The following is a 17,212-nucleotide window of genomic DNA, read 5'->3' as shown; positions in this document are numbered from 1 at the left end:
ACCAAGAAAAACAGGATTTAAGGGGCATTTATGAATGTAACTCCATATTGTAGTGCTTGACAAAAGTTTCCCAATCCTGAGCCCATGTTCTTGATGCAGTACACAAGCGCTCTGAAATTCCTCTAGATTTAATGATATTTTGTACTGTTGAGGGCTGCTTCACAGCAGAATTTCATGGGATCACTCCTTCCTGTGTGGTGTTTGCGTGAGTTCCCTTTTGGTGCTCCAGTTTCCTCCCACATCCAGAAACATTTAGATTAGATGAACTAGAAACTTAAAAAAAAATGTTGTGTGGGCCGCCAGAAGAGGAGGTACTGCTGGCCCACCACCACAAGAGGGCGCCCTGCCTGGAGTGCGGGCTCCAGGCACCAGAGGGCGCTGCCGCCTTACGGGAGCAGCCAGGGTGACAGCTGTCACCCATCAATGGACACAGCTGTTTCCACTCAGCACGGAGGTATATCAGCAGGACGGCGTCTCCACCTCAGTGCCGAGATACCGCCTTAAGATAGAGGTAACAATTCTCTGCTATATCATATTGCCTTTTCTGAGCATTGCAGGACAGCTGTCTACTCAAAGATAAGTACTCACCTTCCTGCAGTTTTGTGACGTGAGGTGGAGACAGCTTCTCCCCTCTCTGTGTTACTGGGTGCAGCCGCATCCACTCCTGTGTGTTTGTTCTCTTGCCAGCAGTACCGGATCCGACGAGCGGAGGCAGTGGCCACCTGGGAATTCGGGACTTGGCGGTTCCAGTATTTCCAGGGTTCGGTGGCAGAGGAAATCTGGGTGGTTCCGGTTCGACTTGGACGGACGTCTCCTACCTTCGAGCCTGCCCACACGACACCAGTGGAATTCGGTTTAACCCCAAATTGTCAATTGTTGTATTGGTTGTGCACGTTCCACAACAGTAAAACCTTGTTATTTACCTTCTCCATTGTCCGTTCATTTGCGCCCCCTGTTGTGGGTCCGTGTTCCTACACTTTCACAACAAAAAACTGACCGTAGGTGTGAATGTGTTTGATTATATGTGGTCCAGCGATCGACTGGCATCCTGTCTAGGGTGTACCCCACCTCTCACCCAATGAGCACTGGGATACAGTTGTGTTCAAAAGTTTACATACCCTGGCAGAATGTTTTCTTTTTTGGCCATTTTTAAGAGAATATGAATGACAAAAACTCAATCTCAAAAACTGAGTGACTGTGTAAGAAGAGTGAGGAAAGCCACCAAGACACCCAGACAACCCAGGAGGTTATAAGCTTATGTGGCTGTGATTGGAGAAATTGTGCACAGTGTAAGTTTTGCATTTTGCATCACTACTCTTAGCTTCATAGTGGCGTAGAGCAGAGAAGGATTTTTTTTTTCACCAAAACATCAAATCCAGGCTTGCATCTCAGATGTACCTTCTGGCAATTTGTAGCTAAACTTTCAGGTCTTCTTTTTAAGAAAATCCTCCTCTATAATACTTCATCATGAAAATGGATAACTGGTGATACAAAATGCAAAGCTTGCACTGTGCATAATTTCTCCAATCACAGCCACGTAAGCCTATAACGTCTGGGTTATCTGGGTGTCTTGGTGGCTTTCCTCACTCTTCTACTTCTTGCACAGTCACTCAGTTTTTGAGAACTGTCTACTCCATGCAGATTTACCATAAAGTGCCATACTGTTTGTACTTCTTTGTAATTGATGTAAATAAAGTCCGAAACATATTCAGTGGCAGCTTTACCATCAGAGAGCCTCGTCCACAAACTACCACAAGACTCCAAGCTGTCACTGATGTTAAAGGGGAAATACACAGTATTAAGAACAGCTGTATGTAAACTTTTGATCAGGTTCATTTGGGTAGTTTCTGTTGTCATTTTGATTTAAAAAGAGGAAACACAGTTGTTTGAAAATAAATGGCTTCACCCAACCACTAACCATGAATGAAAAAAAGGTTTTGTGTTGTCATTCATATTCTCTTAAAAATGGCCAAAAAAGCAAAACTTCTGCCAGGGTATGTAAACTTTTGAGCACAACTGTAGGTTCCAACTTCCCGATGACCATTAATTGGAATAAGTGGGTATAGAAAGTGAATATGGAATGAAGCACGGTGGCTTAGTGGTTAGCACAGCGAAAAAGTCATGAGATCCATTCCCACCTGTGGCCTTTCTGTGTGGAGTTTGCATGTTCTCCCCGTGTTTGCGTGGGTTCTCTCCAGAACCACCAGCTTCCTCCCACATCCAAAGACACGCGGGTTAGCTGAATTGAAAACTTTAAATTCTCTGTAGGTGTGCGTGCCGGTGTGAATGTGTATATTTGTCTATATGTGGCCCTGCAGCAGACTGGCATCCTGTCCAGGGTGTACCCCACCTTACACCCTATGAATGCTGGGATAGGCCGCAGCCCCCTGACCCAATCTTGGATAAGCGGTTGAAGATGAGAGAGTGAGAGAGACAGTGAATGTACTGCATAGGTAAATTGCTGACAATTTTTCTTTGCGTAATGTTATTTTTAAACCTTTCAATAATTGTCTCAGTTTTACTGGTAATCTGGAAATCTTCTGCCCATCTCTGAATGAATGAATGAATTTATTCGGTACACATAGACCTAAAATAGCAAAGAAAACTCACAAAGAAAACAATCCAACAATACACCCATGTGCCTGAAAGGGTGTAGGTAGAAGCAGAAGCTTATAAATGCCCACCTCTTTAACCAAAAAAGTAAAAATGTCATATGTATATAAAAATACATATCCCCATGATAACTAATACAAAATATAAATTAATCACTGAACTAAAATTTCAAAACACAAACATGCAAACAGCAGTGCACCAAAAACAAAAAATCGATAAACCTAATTCATCATGCTATAGCAAGTAATTAAATAATTTTTGTAGAGCCTTTTACAGCCAACCAAGTTACCGAGTGATTTTATGTTATCCGGGCAATTATTCCAAATATTAACACCTTTAACAGAAACACAATGACTTTTTACAGTATTTCAAATCTTTGATTTCTGAAATAATAATGTTCTTCGCAAATTATAACTGGAGTCCCTCATTTTTTTAACAGGTCCTGGACATGTTGTGGTAAATTTTTATTTTTTACTTTAAACATAATGTCATGCTCAGCCCCGGGGCAGGTTTTAGGTCTTAGCCCTTGGTGTATTTCTTTTGTGATTTTCTGGTTTTACTTTTCACTAGTTCATACTTTATCCTGTTAGTCTCAGTTTGGTTCTGTTTATTGTTTTGCTTTGTTTATTATTTAGTCACTGTTTTCATTCAGCACCTCGTCATTTAGTTGGCAGTCATTCAGTTATTCGTTGCTTTTTCTTGTGTTACACTTTCGTCACTGGTTCATTCTTTGTTTATCATTTATTGTGTAGTTTGTATTTGCTCACTCTGGGTCTTTTAAGTTACTTTAGTCTTAGTTTAGTTCTGTTTATCACATTTGTTGTATAATGTTTATTCACAGGTTTTTGTTATTTATCTTTGGTGTTGCTCATCAGATTATGTTCCATTTGTTGTTCATTGCATTTTCTGTTTATCAGTTATCTTGTTTTATTCATTGCAGTATTCTGTGTTCACTGGGTTTTGTTTATTTGCGGTTTAACCGATAGTTTGTTTTGCCATTTTATTGTATTCACTTTTCTGTGGCGTTCAGTTACAGTTCCATTTTAGTTTTAATCATTAGTTTTCTGGTTTTCCCATTTTTGATTTGTTATGGTAGTTTTTAAGTTTGCCCTTTGTGTTTTTGTTCACATTCATTTTTGAACACGTCATGTTTCTCAGTTTTCTGTCACTCACTTCTCTTGTTATGCACCTCTTTGTTTTGCCCTCTCGCACACTCTTGCCCACACTTGCCTTTCTTCTCTCCTCTTTGTTCACTTCACCACACCTGTTTCCACACATTTGCTTCACATCAACGTGATTAGTTTGCTCCTCTTTAAAACCCTCACAGTTCCACAGCTCACTGCCCGATTGTTGACTTTGTTCACTCTCTCACCTTTAGTTCATGTCCTGTTTGCTTCTTAGTGTTTTGACCTTGCTTTTTGCTCCGACCTCCGCCTTGCCTTAATCCTGAACCCAGCTTGTATTTTGACTCTGCCTCTGTTTTTGCCTGTGATACTCCTCAACGCCGTTGGTATGATCTCAGGTTGTATTTTTGACCACATCTCAGCCTGTACCCTGCCTGATACCTCTGCCTCGTTATCTGATTACCCGTGTACCGACTCTACTGCCTGGTTACCAGATAAAGCCTTTTATTCATCACAAACAGCTATGTCTGAGAGTCTGCATTGGTCTCCACCTGTTTCCTGCGTCAATCCATCATGAGTGTTGTGTGGGCTGCTGAAGAGGAGGTACTGCTGGCCCACCACCACCAGAGGGCGCCCTGTCTGGAGTGCGGGCTCCAGGCACCAGAGGGCGCTGCCGCCTTACGAGAGCAGTCAGGGTGACAGCTGTCACCCATTACTGGACACAGCTGACTCCACTCAGCACGGAGGTATATCATCAGGACGGCGTCTCCACCTCAGTGCCGAGATATCGCCTTAAGATTGAGGTAACGTTCTCTGCACGCATATTCTGCATAACCAGATAAGACTTGTCAAACCTTTTCAGGACAGTTGACTACTGAAAGCTAATTACTTGGATAAGTACTCACCTGCCTGCTGTATAGTGACAAGAGGTGGAGGCGGCTTCTCCCCTGTCCGTTTACTGGGTGCTGTCGCATCCACACCTGTGTGTTTGTTGCTCTCTCCCGCCAGCAGTACCGGATCCGACGAGCGGAGGCAGTGGCCACCTGGGAATTCGGGACTTGGCGGTTCCAGTACTCCCAGGGTTCGGTGGCAGAGGAGATCTGGGTGGTTCCGGTTCGACTGGGACGGACGTCTCCTACCTTCGAGCCTGCCCACACGACACCAGCGGATTTCGACCTAAACCCCAAATTATTGTTTGTTGTATTAGTTGTGCTCGTTTCACAACAGTAAAACTTGTTATTCACCTTTCTCCATTGTCCGTTCATTACGCCCCCTGTTGTGGGTCCGTGTACCTACACTTTCACAACAGGATATCTCGGCCAGCGTCATGGATCCCGAGGGGCGTCAACCGGCTGTTGAAAGGCCAATGGAAGAACAGGGCGCGTCGGCGTCTTCGGGAGGGGTAATCGGTGAGTTGCAGCGGATCCTCACCGCTTTCACCACTTGGATCGATTTAATGACCGAGCAGCACGTTCTCCTAAACCGCAGGGTGGAGGCTCTCGCCGCACAAGTGGAAGCGCGCCCTCCGGGCGCCGCTGCGGCTCTCCCTCCCGAGGACCCTGCGCGTGATAGCGACGTTCCACTGGTCGTTCAACGGTCCCTTCCTCCGTCCCCAGAAGCTTACATAAGCCCTCCAGAACCGTACGGAGGCTGTGTGGAGACGTGCGCGGATTTTTTGATGCAGTGTTCGCTCGTCTTCGCACAGCCTCCCGTGATGTACGCGACTGACGCTAGCAAAGTAGCTTATGTAATAAACCTGCTTCGCGGGGAGGCACACGCTTGGGCTACAGCGCTCTGGGAGCAGAACTCACGGCTCCTTCATACTTACGATGGGTTTGTGCGGGAGCTCAGAACGGTGTTCGATCATCCCAACAGAGGAGAGACCGCTTCAACCGCGCTACTGTCAATAAGACAGGGGCGTCGGAGCGCAGCTGCCTATGCAGTCGCCTTCCGCATCGCGGCGGCGAGATCCGGCTGGAATAGCACTGCCCTCCGCGCCGCCTTTGTAAATGGACTGTCACTGGTCCTAAAAGAGCACCTGGTGGCGAAGGACGAACCGCGGGATTTAGACGGGCTCATCGATCTAGTCATACGACTCGACAACCGGCTAGAGGAACGCCGTCGGGAACGAGGCGAAGGGCGTGGCCAGGCACGCGTCGTCCCTCTCCCTTCCGGTTCCGATCGAGCTCCGCCCTCCCCACGCTCCTCTGTTCCTGCGCTCCGTGCGCCTACGGCTCCCCCTGCTGACGAAGCTATGGACACGAGTAGGGCAACATTTAGGGCATCTGGAGCACAAAGGAGGCGAGCATCTTGCAAACGACTGCCCCGAGCGGTTAAACTCCAACGTCCGCCCCTAGAGACTGGGCCAGGGGTGGGCCGAGACATTCACGTGGGACACACCCACATTGCTACACGACTCCCAGTCATGATCCTGTTTGAGGATTCAACCCTGAAGGCCCCAGCACTGGTGGACACGGGCTCTGAGGGGAATCTGCTAGACAGTAGATGGGCCAGGGAGATAGGGCTCCCTCTGGTGGCTCTTACCTCGCCTGTGCAGGTTCGGCACTAGATGGCTCCCTACTCCCACCAATCACGCATAAGACACCACCTGTAACTCTGGTGGTGTCAGGTAACCACCGGGAGGTGATCGAGTTCTTTGTGACTCAGGCCACCTCCCGTGTGGTTTTGGGTTTTCCCTGGATGCTAAAGCACAATCCCAGGATCGATTGGCCGTCCGGGGTAGTGGTTCAGTGGAGCGAAACCTGCCATCGGGAGTGTCTAGGTTCCTCGGTTCCTCCCGGCTCCCAAGCTAAGGAGGAGGTCCGAGTCCCGCCCAATCTGAAGGCGGTGCCGGCGGAGTACCATGACCTCGCTGACGTGTTCAGCAAGGATCTGGCTCTCACGCTTCCTCCCCACCGCCCGTATGATTGTGCCATTGATTTGGTTCCAGGCAGTGAGTTCCCGTCCAGTAGGCTGTACAACCTCTCACGGCCGGAGCGTGAATCAATGGAGACCTACATCCGGGACTCATTAGCTGCTGGGTTGATCCGGAATTCCACCTCTCCGATGGGTGCTGGTTTCTTTTTTGTGGGTAAAAAGGATGGCGGGCTTCGTCCATGCATTGATTATAGGGGGTTGAACGAAATCACGGTTCGCAATCGATACCCGTTGCCCTTGTTGGATTCAGTGTTCACCCCCTTGCATGGAGCCAAAATCTTCACCAAGCTTGATCTTAGGAATGCGTATCATTTGGTTCGGATCCGGAAGGGAGACGAATGGAAGACGGCATTTAACACCCCGTTAGGTCATTTTGAGTACCTAGTCATGCCGTTCGGTCTCACTAATGCTCCCACGACTTTCCAAGCATTGGTAAACGATGTCTTGCGGGACTTCCTGCACCGGTTCGTCTTCGTGTATCTGGACGATATACTCATCTTTTCCCCGGATCCTGAGACTCATGTCCGGCATGTCCGTCAGGTCCTGCAGCGGTTGTTGGAGAACCGCCTGTTTGTGAAGGGCGAGAAGTGTGAATTCCACCGCACTTCTTTGTCCTTCCTGGGGTTTATCATCTCCTCCAACTCCGTCGCCCCTGATCCGGCCAAGGTTGCGGCGGTGAGAGATTGGCCCCAACCCACAAGCCGTAGGAAGCTGCAACAGTTCCTCGGCTTTGCTAATTTCTACAGGAGGTTCATTAAGGGCTACAGTCAGGTAGTTATTCCCCTGACAGCCCTGACCTCTCCAAAAGTCCCCTTCACCTGGTCGGATCGGTGCGAAGCCGCGTTCAAGGAGTTGAAACGGCGCTTTTCGTCTGCTCCAGTTCTGGTGCAGCCCGATCCTAGTCGCCAGTTAGTGGTTGAAGTGGATGCCTCGGACTCAGGGATAGGAGCGGTGCTCTCCCAGAGCGGGAAGACCGATAAGGTCCTTCACCTGTGTGCCTATTTTTCCCGCAGGTTGACCCCCGCTGAACGGAACTATGACGTCGGCAATCGGGAACTCCTTGCTGTGAAAGAGGCCCTCGAAGAGTGGAGACATCTGTTGGAGGGAACAGCCGTGCCATTCACGGTTTTCACTGACCATCGGAACCTGGAGTACATCAGGACCGCCAAGCGGCTGAACCCCAGGCAAGCCCGCTGGTCACTGTTCTTTGGCCATTTTGACTTCCGGATTACCTACCGTCCCGGGACCAAGAATCAAAGATCGGATGCATTGTCCCGGGTGCACGAAGATGAAGTCAAAACGGAACCGTCGGATCCCCCGGATCCCATCATCCCGGAGTCCGCTATCGTGGCCGCCCTCACCTGGGACGTGGAGAAGACCGTCCGGGAGGCCCTGACCCGTGACCCGGACCCCGGAAACGGACCAAAAAACAGACTATACGTCCCACCAGAAGCTAGGGCTGCAGTCCTGGACTTCTGTCACGGTTCTAAGCTCTCCTGTCACCCTGGGGTGCGAAGGACCGTGACAGTCGTCCGGCAACGCTTCTGGTGGGCATCCCTGGAGGCCGACGTCCGGGACTACGTCCAGGCCTGTACCACCTGCGCCAGGGGCAAGGCCGACCACAGAAAGACCTCAGGGCTGCTACAGCCACTGCCCGTGCCTCATCGCCCCTGGTCCCACATCGGCCTGGACTTTGTCACGGGTCTCCCGCCGTCCCAGGGAAACACCGTCGTCTTCACGATAGTGGACCGTTTCTCCAAGGCGGCCCACTTCGTGGCCCTCCCGAAGCTCCCAACGGCCCAGGAGACAGCGGACCTCCTGGTCCACCACGTCGTCCGTCTGCATGGAATACCATCAGACATCGTCTCCGATCGCGGTCCCCAGTTTACCTCACACGTTTGGAGGAGCTTCTGCCGGGAACTGGGGGCCACGGTCAGCCTTTCGTCCGGGTATCACCCCCAGACCAACGGGCAAGCAGAGCGGGCCAACCAAGAATTGGAGCAGACACTACGCTGTGTGACAGCCGCGCACCTGACGGCCTGGAGTACCCACCTGGCCTGGATCGAGTACGCCCACAACAGCCAAGTGTCATCAGCCACCGGCCTCTCCCCGTTTGAGGTGTGCTTGGGGTATCAGCCCCCCTTGTTTCCGGTGGTCGAGGGAGAGGTCGGTGTGCCCTCGGTCCAGGCCCACCTACGGAAGTGCCGTCGGGTGTGGCGTGCCGCCCGCTCTGCTTTGTTGAAGGCCCGGACGAGGGCGAAGAAACATGCAGACCGGCGGCGGGCCCCGGCCCCCAAGTATCGTCCTGGGCAGGAAGTGTGGTTGTCCACCAAAGACATTCCCCTTCAAGTGGACTCCCCCAAACTCCAAGAACGATACATCGGTCCCTTCAAAGTCCTCAAAGTCATCAATCCCGCCGCAGTGAGGCTCCAGCTTCCAGCCTCGCTGCGGATTCATCCAGTGTTTCATGTCTCCCGGATAAAACCCCATCTCACCTCACCCCTCTGCACCCCGGGTCCGGCACCACCTCCTGCCCGGATCATCGACGGGGAACCGGCTTGGACCGTGCGCCGGCTCCTCGACGTCCGTCGAATGGGCTGGGGTTTTCAGTACCTGGTGGACTGGGAGGGGTACGGCCCCGAAGAACGCTCCTGGGTGAAGAAGGGCTTCATCCTGGACCCGGCCCCCCTGGCCGACTTCTACCGTCGCCATCCGGACAAGCCCGGTCGTGCGCCAGGAGGCGCCCGTTGAGGGGGGGGTCCTGTTGTGTGGGCCGCTGAAGAGGAGGTACTGCTGGCCCACCACCACCAGAGGGCGCCCTGTCTGGAGTGCGGGCTCCAGGCACCAGAGGGCGCTGCCGCCTTACGAGAGCAGTCAGGGTGACAGCTGTCACCCATTACTGGACACAGCTGACTCCACTCAGCACGGAGGTATATCATCAGGACGGCGTCTCCATCTCAGTGCCGAGATATCGCCTTAAGATTGAGGTAACGTTCTCTGCACGCATATTCTGCATAACCAGATAAGACTTGTCAAACCTTTTCAGGACAGTTGACTACTGAAAGCTAATTACTTGGATAAGTACTCACCTGCCTGCTGTATAGTGACAAGAGGTGGAGGCGGCTTCTCCCCTCTCCGTTTACTGGGTGCTGTCGCATCCACACCTGTGTGTTTGTTGCTCTCTCCCGCCAGCAGTACCGGATCCGACGAGCGGAGGCAGTGGCCACCTGGGAATTCGGGACTTGGCGGTTCCAGTACTCCCAGGGTTCGGTGGCAGAGGAGATCTGGGTGGTTCCGGTTCGACTGGGACGGACGTCTCCTACCTTCGAGCCTGCCCACACGACACCAGCGGATTTCGACCTAAACCCCAAATTATTGTTTGTTGTATTAGTTGTGCTCGTTTCACAACAGTAAAACTTGTTATTCACCTTTCTCCATTGTCCGTTCATTACGCCCCCTGTTGTGGGTCCGTGTACCTACACTTTCACAACAATGAGCCCTGACACATAATTTGTATTATGCTAGAATCAACCCGGTATTATGCAATAATAAAACAAGCCTGGGAAGGTCTAAATACACTAATGGGCAAAATCAATAACAAATGTGATGTGGCACCGTCTTATCTGGCTGATCTGGTGGAACCTTACGTGCCGGCCCGGGCTTTGCAGTCGCAGGATGCGGGACTTCTGTGTTCTCTGTTTTTCTCATCGTGCACCCACTCTGTGGAATGGTCTTCCTGCGACCATGAGGCAGTCAGAGTCCGTGGACATTTTTAAGTCAACACTTAAAACCCATTTTTATTCTCTTTCTTATGAATAGTTTTTATTTTTTATTTGTTTTATTCTTTTACTTCTGTTTTAAATTATGTATTTGAATTTTGTATTCATTTTTAACTATTTATTCAATTTTTATATTGAATTGTTCTGTGTGAGGCGCCTTGAGACAGCTTTTGTTGTTACTTGGCGCATTATAAGATGATTAAATTGAAATTGAATTGAAATGTGATACTCCTACAAGCATCAATCAATGTTTTGTTGATGAGTTAAACCAGTTCTGTAGATTTGATAAAGTGGATGATAAACAGGAATGTGATGAGATGTGTAAAAATCTCCATGCAGGAGCCCCCACAGCCATCACTGAGGATGCTGTACTAAAAGTCTTTCTAAACTGAAGCCAAACAAGGCCACTGGCTCAGACGGCCTGAAAGGCTGTCTACTCAAAGACTGTGCTCCTCAATTAAAAGGAGTCTTCTGAAGATTGTTTAATTCCCTCCTTGTCACAGGAGTGCCCAAATGTTGGAAATTCTACATAATAAGGCCTATACCAAAAAAGCCAGGGGCAAGCAAACCTGAAGATTTTCAGCCCATTGCCATAACCTCCATATTATGCAAAACTATGGAGAGAGTTTTAGTTCACCTCCTGACCACCACAGTGGTCAGTGAACTAGATAGACCCTCTGCAATTTGCTTATAAGAGGGACAGAGGTACTGATGATGCCGTGTTGATCTTGCTAGACGTGATCTCAAAGCAGTTTTCACTTGCTAATGCATTCACTCGGGTTTTGTTTGTAGACTTCAGTGCAACTTTTAATTCTATGAAATTACACATTCTTCTGAAAAGGCTGGCTGATTTAAATGTTGAAAAGGGCCTGATGCTCTGGATCAGAGACTTTCTGGCTTGTCGCCCTCAAAGGGTCTGGGCTAATAACATTTTGTCAGGGGAGCTCATCATAAGCAGTGGCTGCCCACAGGGTAGCGTTCTTTCACCTTTACTCTTCTCTCTTTTTACACATGAATTTGCACTTAATGACACAAATTTTAAACTGATTAAATATGTGGATGACATGGCCCTAGTCGGCCTACTACAGAAATCTGACTCCTCTGGTGAAGCCTCCTATCTCGTTCACACTAAGGCTCTTGAAGCTTGGTGTCTCGACAGTCAGCTGGAAATCAATGTGTCTAAAACAAAGGAGCTTGTTTTTTTTACACAAAGCAAAATGTGACAGTACAGCCACTTTAACTCGATGGCTAGCTTGTTGAAATGGAGGAAACTTTTAAATATCTTGGTACAGTCCTTGACAGTTGTTTGAGCTTCTCTGAAAACACAGATTTTATTTTTAAGAATTGCTCACAGCGGCTCAGTCTTCTTAGAAGATTAAGCTGTCTTGGTGTCAATCCGCAGATTTTAGAGCTTGGTTACACTTTGCAAGTGTAAGGACGAACTAAATAGAATTGTAAAAATGGCGGGGAAAATTGTGGGAAAACCCCAGAAGCCTCTGGCCCACATTTACACTGACAGGACGAGGATGAAAGCTGAGAGAGTCCTGGCAGACAGCTCTCATCTTCTGTCCTGTCAGTTTGAGCTCTTGAAGTCTGGGAGGCGCTACAGAGCTCCTCTGGCCAAAGGTTCTTTTAAAAAATATTTTATACCAAATGCCATCGCCATTATGGACTCGACAAAGTGACCTACCCACAGACAAAACCTGAACTGCTTTACTTCTGTTTTATTTATTTTACTAGATCTTATTTTACGTTTTATTTATCTTACTAGATCTTATTTTATTTCTTCCTTTATTCCTATGTATTTTACTATATCTTTGTTTTATTTGTGTCTATTATATGTTTTTATGTATGACTGTTTGTATTTCAGTGTTGTCTTTTTTGTGCTGGTGAGCTGAAGACAAGTTTCCAACTTGGTGGATAATAAAGAATTATTCTATTCTATTCTAGCTTTCTTTTATAGTAAAAATACTGAATTTGTTTTGTAGGTGGTCACTGGTTCCCCATAATTCAATACAATAGTACATTTATGGAACAAGTAATGAATGATATATGGTAACTAATGACTCACATGAGGGTGAATATAGGGCATTATTTGTAAAGCTTTGAGCATCTGATGCAGATGGAAAGCGCTATATAAATTAAGTCCATTTACCATTTGTTGGGAAAGGAAGTCTTATACAAAATGGCAATGTCTTTTGACAATTTTGATTTAACATAATTTATATGTGTTTTCCAACTTAATTTATCATCAATGAAAAGCCCAAGAAATTTTGTTTCATTTACAACTTCGATTTCAATGTCGTGTACTAGTAAATTTCTATTATGTCCTAGTAAATGGTCCATTTAGCATCCATCCATCCATCCATTTTCTTCCGCTTTATCCGGAGTCGGGTCGCGGGGGCAGCAGCTCAAGCAAAGCCGCCCAGACCTCCCGATCCACACACACCTCCCCCAGCTCCTCCGGGGGAACCCCAAGGCGTTCCCAAGCCAGCCGAGAGGTGTAGTCCCTCCAGCGTGTCCTGGGTCTTCCCCGGGGCCTCCTCCCAATGGGACGTGCCCGGAACACCTCTCCAGCGAGGCGTCCAGGGGGCATCCGGAAAAGATGCCCGAGCAACCTCAACTGACTCCTGAGTGGCTGAGCTCCTCACCCTATCTCTAAGGGAGCGCCCAGCCACCCTGGGGAGGAAACTCATCTTGGCCGCTTGTACTGGCGATGTCGTTCTTTCGGTCATGAGCCAAATCTCATGACCATAGGTGAGGATAGGAACGTAGATGGATCGGTAAATCGAGAGCTTTGCCCCCCTACTCAGCTCTCTCTTCACCACGACGGTCCGATACAGCGACCGCATCACTGCAGATGCTGCACCGATCCGTCTATCGATCTCACGCTCCATCCGTCCCTCACTCATGAACAAGACCCCAAGATACTTAAACTTCTCCACTTGAGGCAAGGACACTCCACCGACCCGAAGAAGGCAAAGCACCTTTTTCCGGTCGAGAACCATGGCCTCGGATTTCGAGGTGCTGATTTTCATCCCGGATGCTTCACACTCGGCTGCAAACCACCCCAGTGCACGCTGAAGGTCCTGATTTGACGAAGCCAACAGAACCACATCGTCCGCAAACAGCAGAGACGAGATTCTGTGGTTCCCAAACCAGACCCCCTCTTCACCCTGGCTGCGCCTAGAAATTCTGTCCATAAAAATAATGAACAGAACCGGTGACAAAGGGCAGCCCTGGCGGAGGCCAGCATGCACTGGAAACAGGTTTGACTTACTACCGGCAATGCGAACCAAGCTCCTGCTGCAGTCGTACAGGGACCGGATAGCCCTTAGCAAAGGACCCCGTACTCCCAGAGCACCCCCCACAGGGTGCCCCGAGGGACACGGTCGAACGCCTTCTCCAGATCCACAAAACACATGTGGACTGGTTGGGCGAACTCCCATGAACCCTCGAGCACCCGATGGAGCATGTAGAGCTGATCCAGTGTGCCGCGACCAGGACGAAAACCACACTGCTCCTCCTGAATCCGAGGTTCGACCATCGGTCGAATTCTCCTCTCCAGTACTCTGGAATAGACCTTACCGGGGAGGCTGAGGAGTGTGATCCCCCTATAGTTGGAACACACCCTCTGGTCCCCCTTCTTAAACAGAGGGACCACCACCCTGGTCTGCCAATCCAGAGGCACTGTCCCCGATCGCCATGCGATGTGGCAGAGGCGTGTCAGCCAAGACAGTCTCACAACATCCTGAGACTTAAGGTACTCAGGACGGATTTCATCCACCCCAGGAGCCTTGCCACCGAGGAGCTTTCTAACCACCTCGGTGACTTCGGCCTGGGTAATGGATGAGTCCACCTCTGAGTCCCCAGTCTCTGCTTCCTCTTCAGAAGACGTGACGATGGGATTGAGAAGATCCTCGAAGTATTCCTTCCACCGCCCGACAACATCCCCAGTCAGGGTCAACAGCTCCCCACCCGCACCGTAAACAGTGCTGGTGGAGAGCTGCTTCCGCCTCCTGAGGCGTCGGACGGTTTGCCAGAATCTCTTCGAGGCCGACCGATAGTCCTCCTCCATGGCCTCCCCGAACTCCTCCCAAACCCGAGTTTTTGCCTCTGCGACTGCACGGGCTGTGGCATGCTTGGCCTGCTGGTACCTGTCAGCTGCCTCCGGGGTCCCACCTACCAACAAGGACAAGTAGGACTCCTTCTTCAGCTTGATGGCATCCCTTACTTCCAGCATCCACCACCGGGTTCGGGGATTGCCGCCGCGACAGGCATCAGAGACCTTGTGACCACAGCTACGAGCGGCCGCATCAGCAATGGAGGTGGAGAACATGGTCCACTCGGACTCCATGTCTCCAACCTCCCCCGGGGATCTTGGAGAAGCTCTCCCGGAGGTGGGAGTTGAAGACCTCGCTGACAGAGGTTTCCGCCAGTCGTTCCCAGCAGACCCTCACGATATGTTTGGGCCTGCCAGGTCTGACCGGCTTCCTCCCCTCCCAGCGGATCCAACTCACCACCAGGTGGTGATCGGTCAACAGCTCTGCCTCTCTCTTCACTCGAGTGTCCGAGACACGTGGCCGAAGGTCAGATGATACGACTACAAAGTCAATCATCGACCTCCGGCTCAGGGTGTCCTGGTGCCACGTGCACTTATGGACACCCTTGTGCTCGAACATGGTGTTCGTGATGGACAAACTGTGACTAGCACAGAAGTCCAACAACTGAACACCACTCGGGTTCAGATTGGGGAGGCCGTGCTTCCCGATCACCCCCCTCCAGGTCTCACTGTCGCCGCCCACGTGTGCGTTGAAATCTCCCAGGAGAACAATGGAGTCCCCAGTCGGAGCGCTATCTAGTACCCCTCCCAGGGACTCCAAGAAGGTCGGGTACTCTGCACTGCCGCTCGGCCCGTAGGCCAAGACAATGGTGAGAGACCTGTCCCCAACCCGAAGGCATAGGGACGCGACCCTCTCATTCACTGGAGTGAACTCCAACACATGGCGACTGAGCTGGGGAGCAATAAGCAATGCAACACCAGCTCTCTGCCTCTCCCCGTGGGCAACGCCAGAAAAATGAAGCCCCTCTCCAGGAGTCAGGAGTTGGGTACCAAAGCCCAAGCTGTGCGTGGAGGTGAGCCCGACTATCTCTAGTAGTATCTAGTTGAGTATCTCTTAACCTCCCACACAAGCTCAGGCTCCTTCCCTCCCAGCGAGGTGACATTCCATGTCCCAGCAGCCAGGGGCTGTGAGCATGGACCGGACTGCCAGGCCACCCGCCCTCGAACGCCACCCAATCCTCTCTGCACCCGACCCCCATGGCCCCCTCTGCAGGTGGTGAACCCACAGGAGGGTGGGCCCACATCGCTCTTTCGGGCTGAGCCTGGCCAGACCCCATGGGCCCAACCACCAGGCGCCATTTACCATTTACTAGTAAATTTCTACATAAATTCTTGGGCTTATTTTCAAATATGATACACTTTGTTTTACCAAAATGAAGCGATAATTTATTTGAATCAAACCATTGTCTGAAACAGAACCTGTCCTAAATGATCCCCACTACAAAACACAGTCGTGTCATCGGGAAATAAAATGCAACTCACAAACTTAAAAACCAAACACGTCATTAATATATATAAAGGAAACAACAAAAGCCCAAAGACTGAGCCCTGGGGCACCCCACAAGTGCACTTGCAATTTATTCCACCAATATGAACACATTGATATACTTATTGTGCAGTAACTAGCTATCCAATCATGATCTAATCTTCTAATACTATACTTCCATAATTGATCCAATAATAAGGTGTCATCTATGGTATTGAATGCTTTCTGTAAGTTGAAAAAAAAAAAACCCTACAGTGTATTGCTTATTTTCAGTTGCATTCGTATTCAATCTCTGCTCCTCAAAGACTCAACCTTTCATGGATACGGTTTTTGTACCAAATCATGTTTGAAATAATTTTTTTTATACCTCATTACCAGCCCTAAACTGTCTAGAGACCAATTTTTTTTTTTTGCAATGTGTTCAGGCCTCTAATGCAGTAATGAATGTGCATATTTTAACAAATGAAATGAAGTGTGTGTGTGTGTGTGTGTGTGTGTGTGTGTGTGTGTGTGTGTGTGTGTGTGTGTGTGTGTGTGTGTGTGTGTGTGTGTGTGTGTGTGTGTGTGTGTGTGTGTGTGTGTGTGTGTGTGTGTATTTTGCATACTTTCCCATCTTTTTCTGATTTGGAGTTGTAACAAAGTGTCTTGTCTTAGCTGAGACTGAATGGACCCCACAGCCAGGTGTCCTGGTGGATGACACATACTGGTCTGGGACAGCACCTCTTTGTTTAGGAGGCTGTAAATCACAACACCAGGAGCTGAGAAAAGATCACTGTGGAGACTCAAACTGCTGCTGGCTCGGCTTCAAGTCCCTGTGCAGAAGTAAGTCCACCGTGGAGCAGATCACTGCAAATACCTGGGCCGCATATAGGAATGTGAAAGGGGGGGTTCAAATCCTTGAGTTGGGGTCCAGTGGGCCGCAGGGCCCCCAGTGGGGTCGAGGGGCAACGCCCTTGTGGGGAAGCTCAGGGGGGCGAAGCCCCCCGAAGCAGAAGCTTTTTGAGGATTTCGAGGGGTAAAAAGCTACATAAAATTCATTTGAAACCCAAAATGTATCATTTTAGGAAATACATTTTTATATACAAATAGTTCTTGCTTGGGATTGGATCAGTTGCCATAAGAACCACCCAGGAGGAACCAAGGTAACATT

The 17,212-nt window shown here is 49.5% G+C and overlaps 1 protein-coding gene across 2 annotated transcripts in view; it reads left to right on the top strand.

The window, feature by feature from the left end:
- Positions 1-17,212, top strand: part of si:ch211-117m20.4 (sushi, von Willebrand factor type A, EGF and pentraxin domain-containing protein 1) — a 41,013-nt gene that overhangs the window by 3,044 nt on the left and 20,757 nt on the right. For both annotated transcript variants that reach the window (XM_034178577.1, XM_034178578.1), the window contains exon 2: positions 16,717-16,884. In XM_034178577.1, coding sequence (XP_034034468.1) covers positions 16,717-16,884 — 168 coding nt within the window. The remainder of the gene's footprint in view (positions 1-16,716; positions 16,885-17,212) is intronic.

This window comes from Thalassophryne amazonica, chromosome 9 (genome assembly GCF_902500255.1).
Source record: "Thalassophryne amazonica chromosome 9, fThaAma1.1, whole genome shotgun sequence".
In the NCBI taxonomy this organism is placed as follows: Eukaryota; Metazoa; Chordata; class Actinopteri; order Batrachoidiformes; family Batrachoididae; genus Thalassophryne; species Thalassophryne amazonica.
Note: the sequence above shows the minus strand (reverse complement) of the source record. Positions and strands in the feature narration are given on the sequence as shown.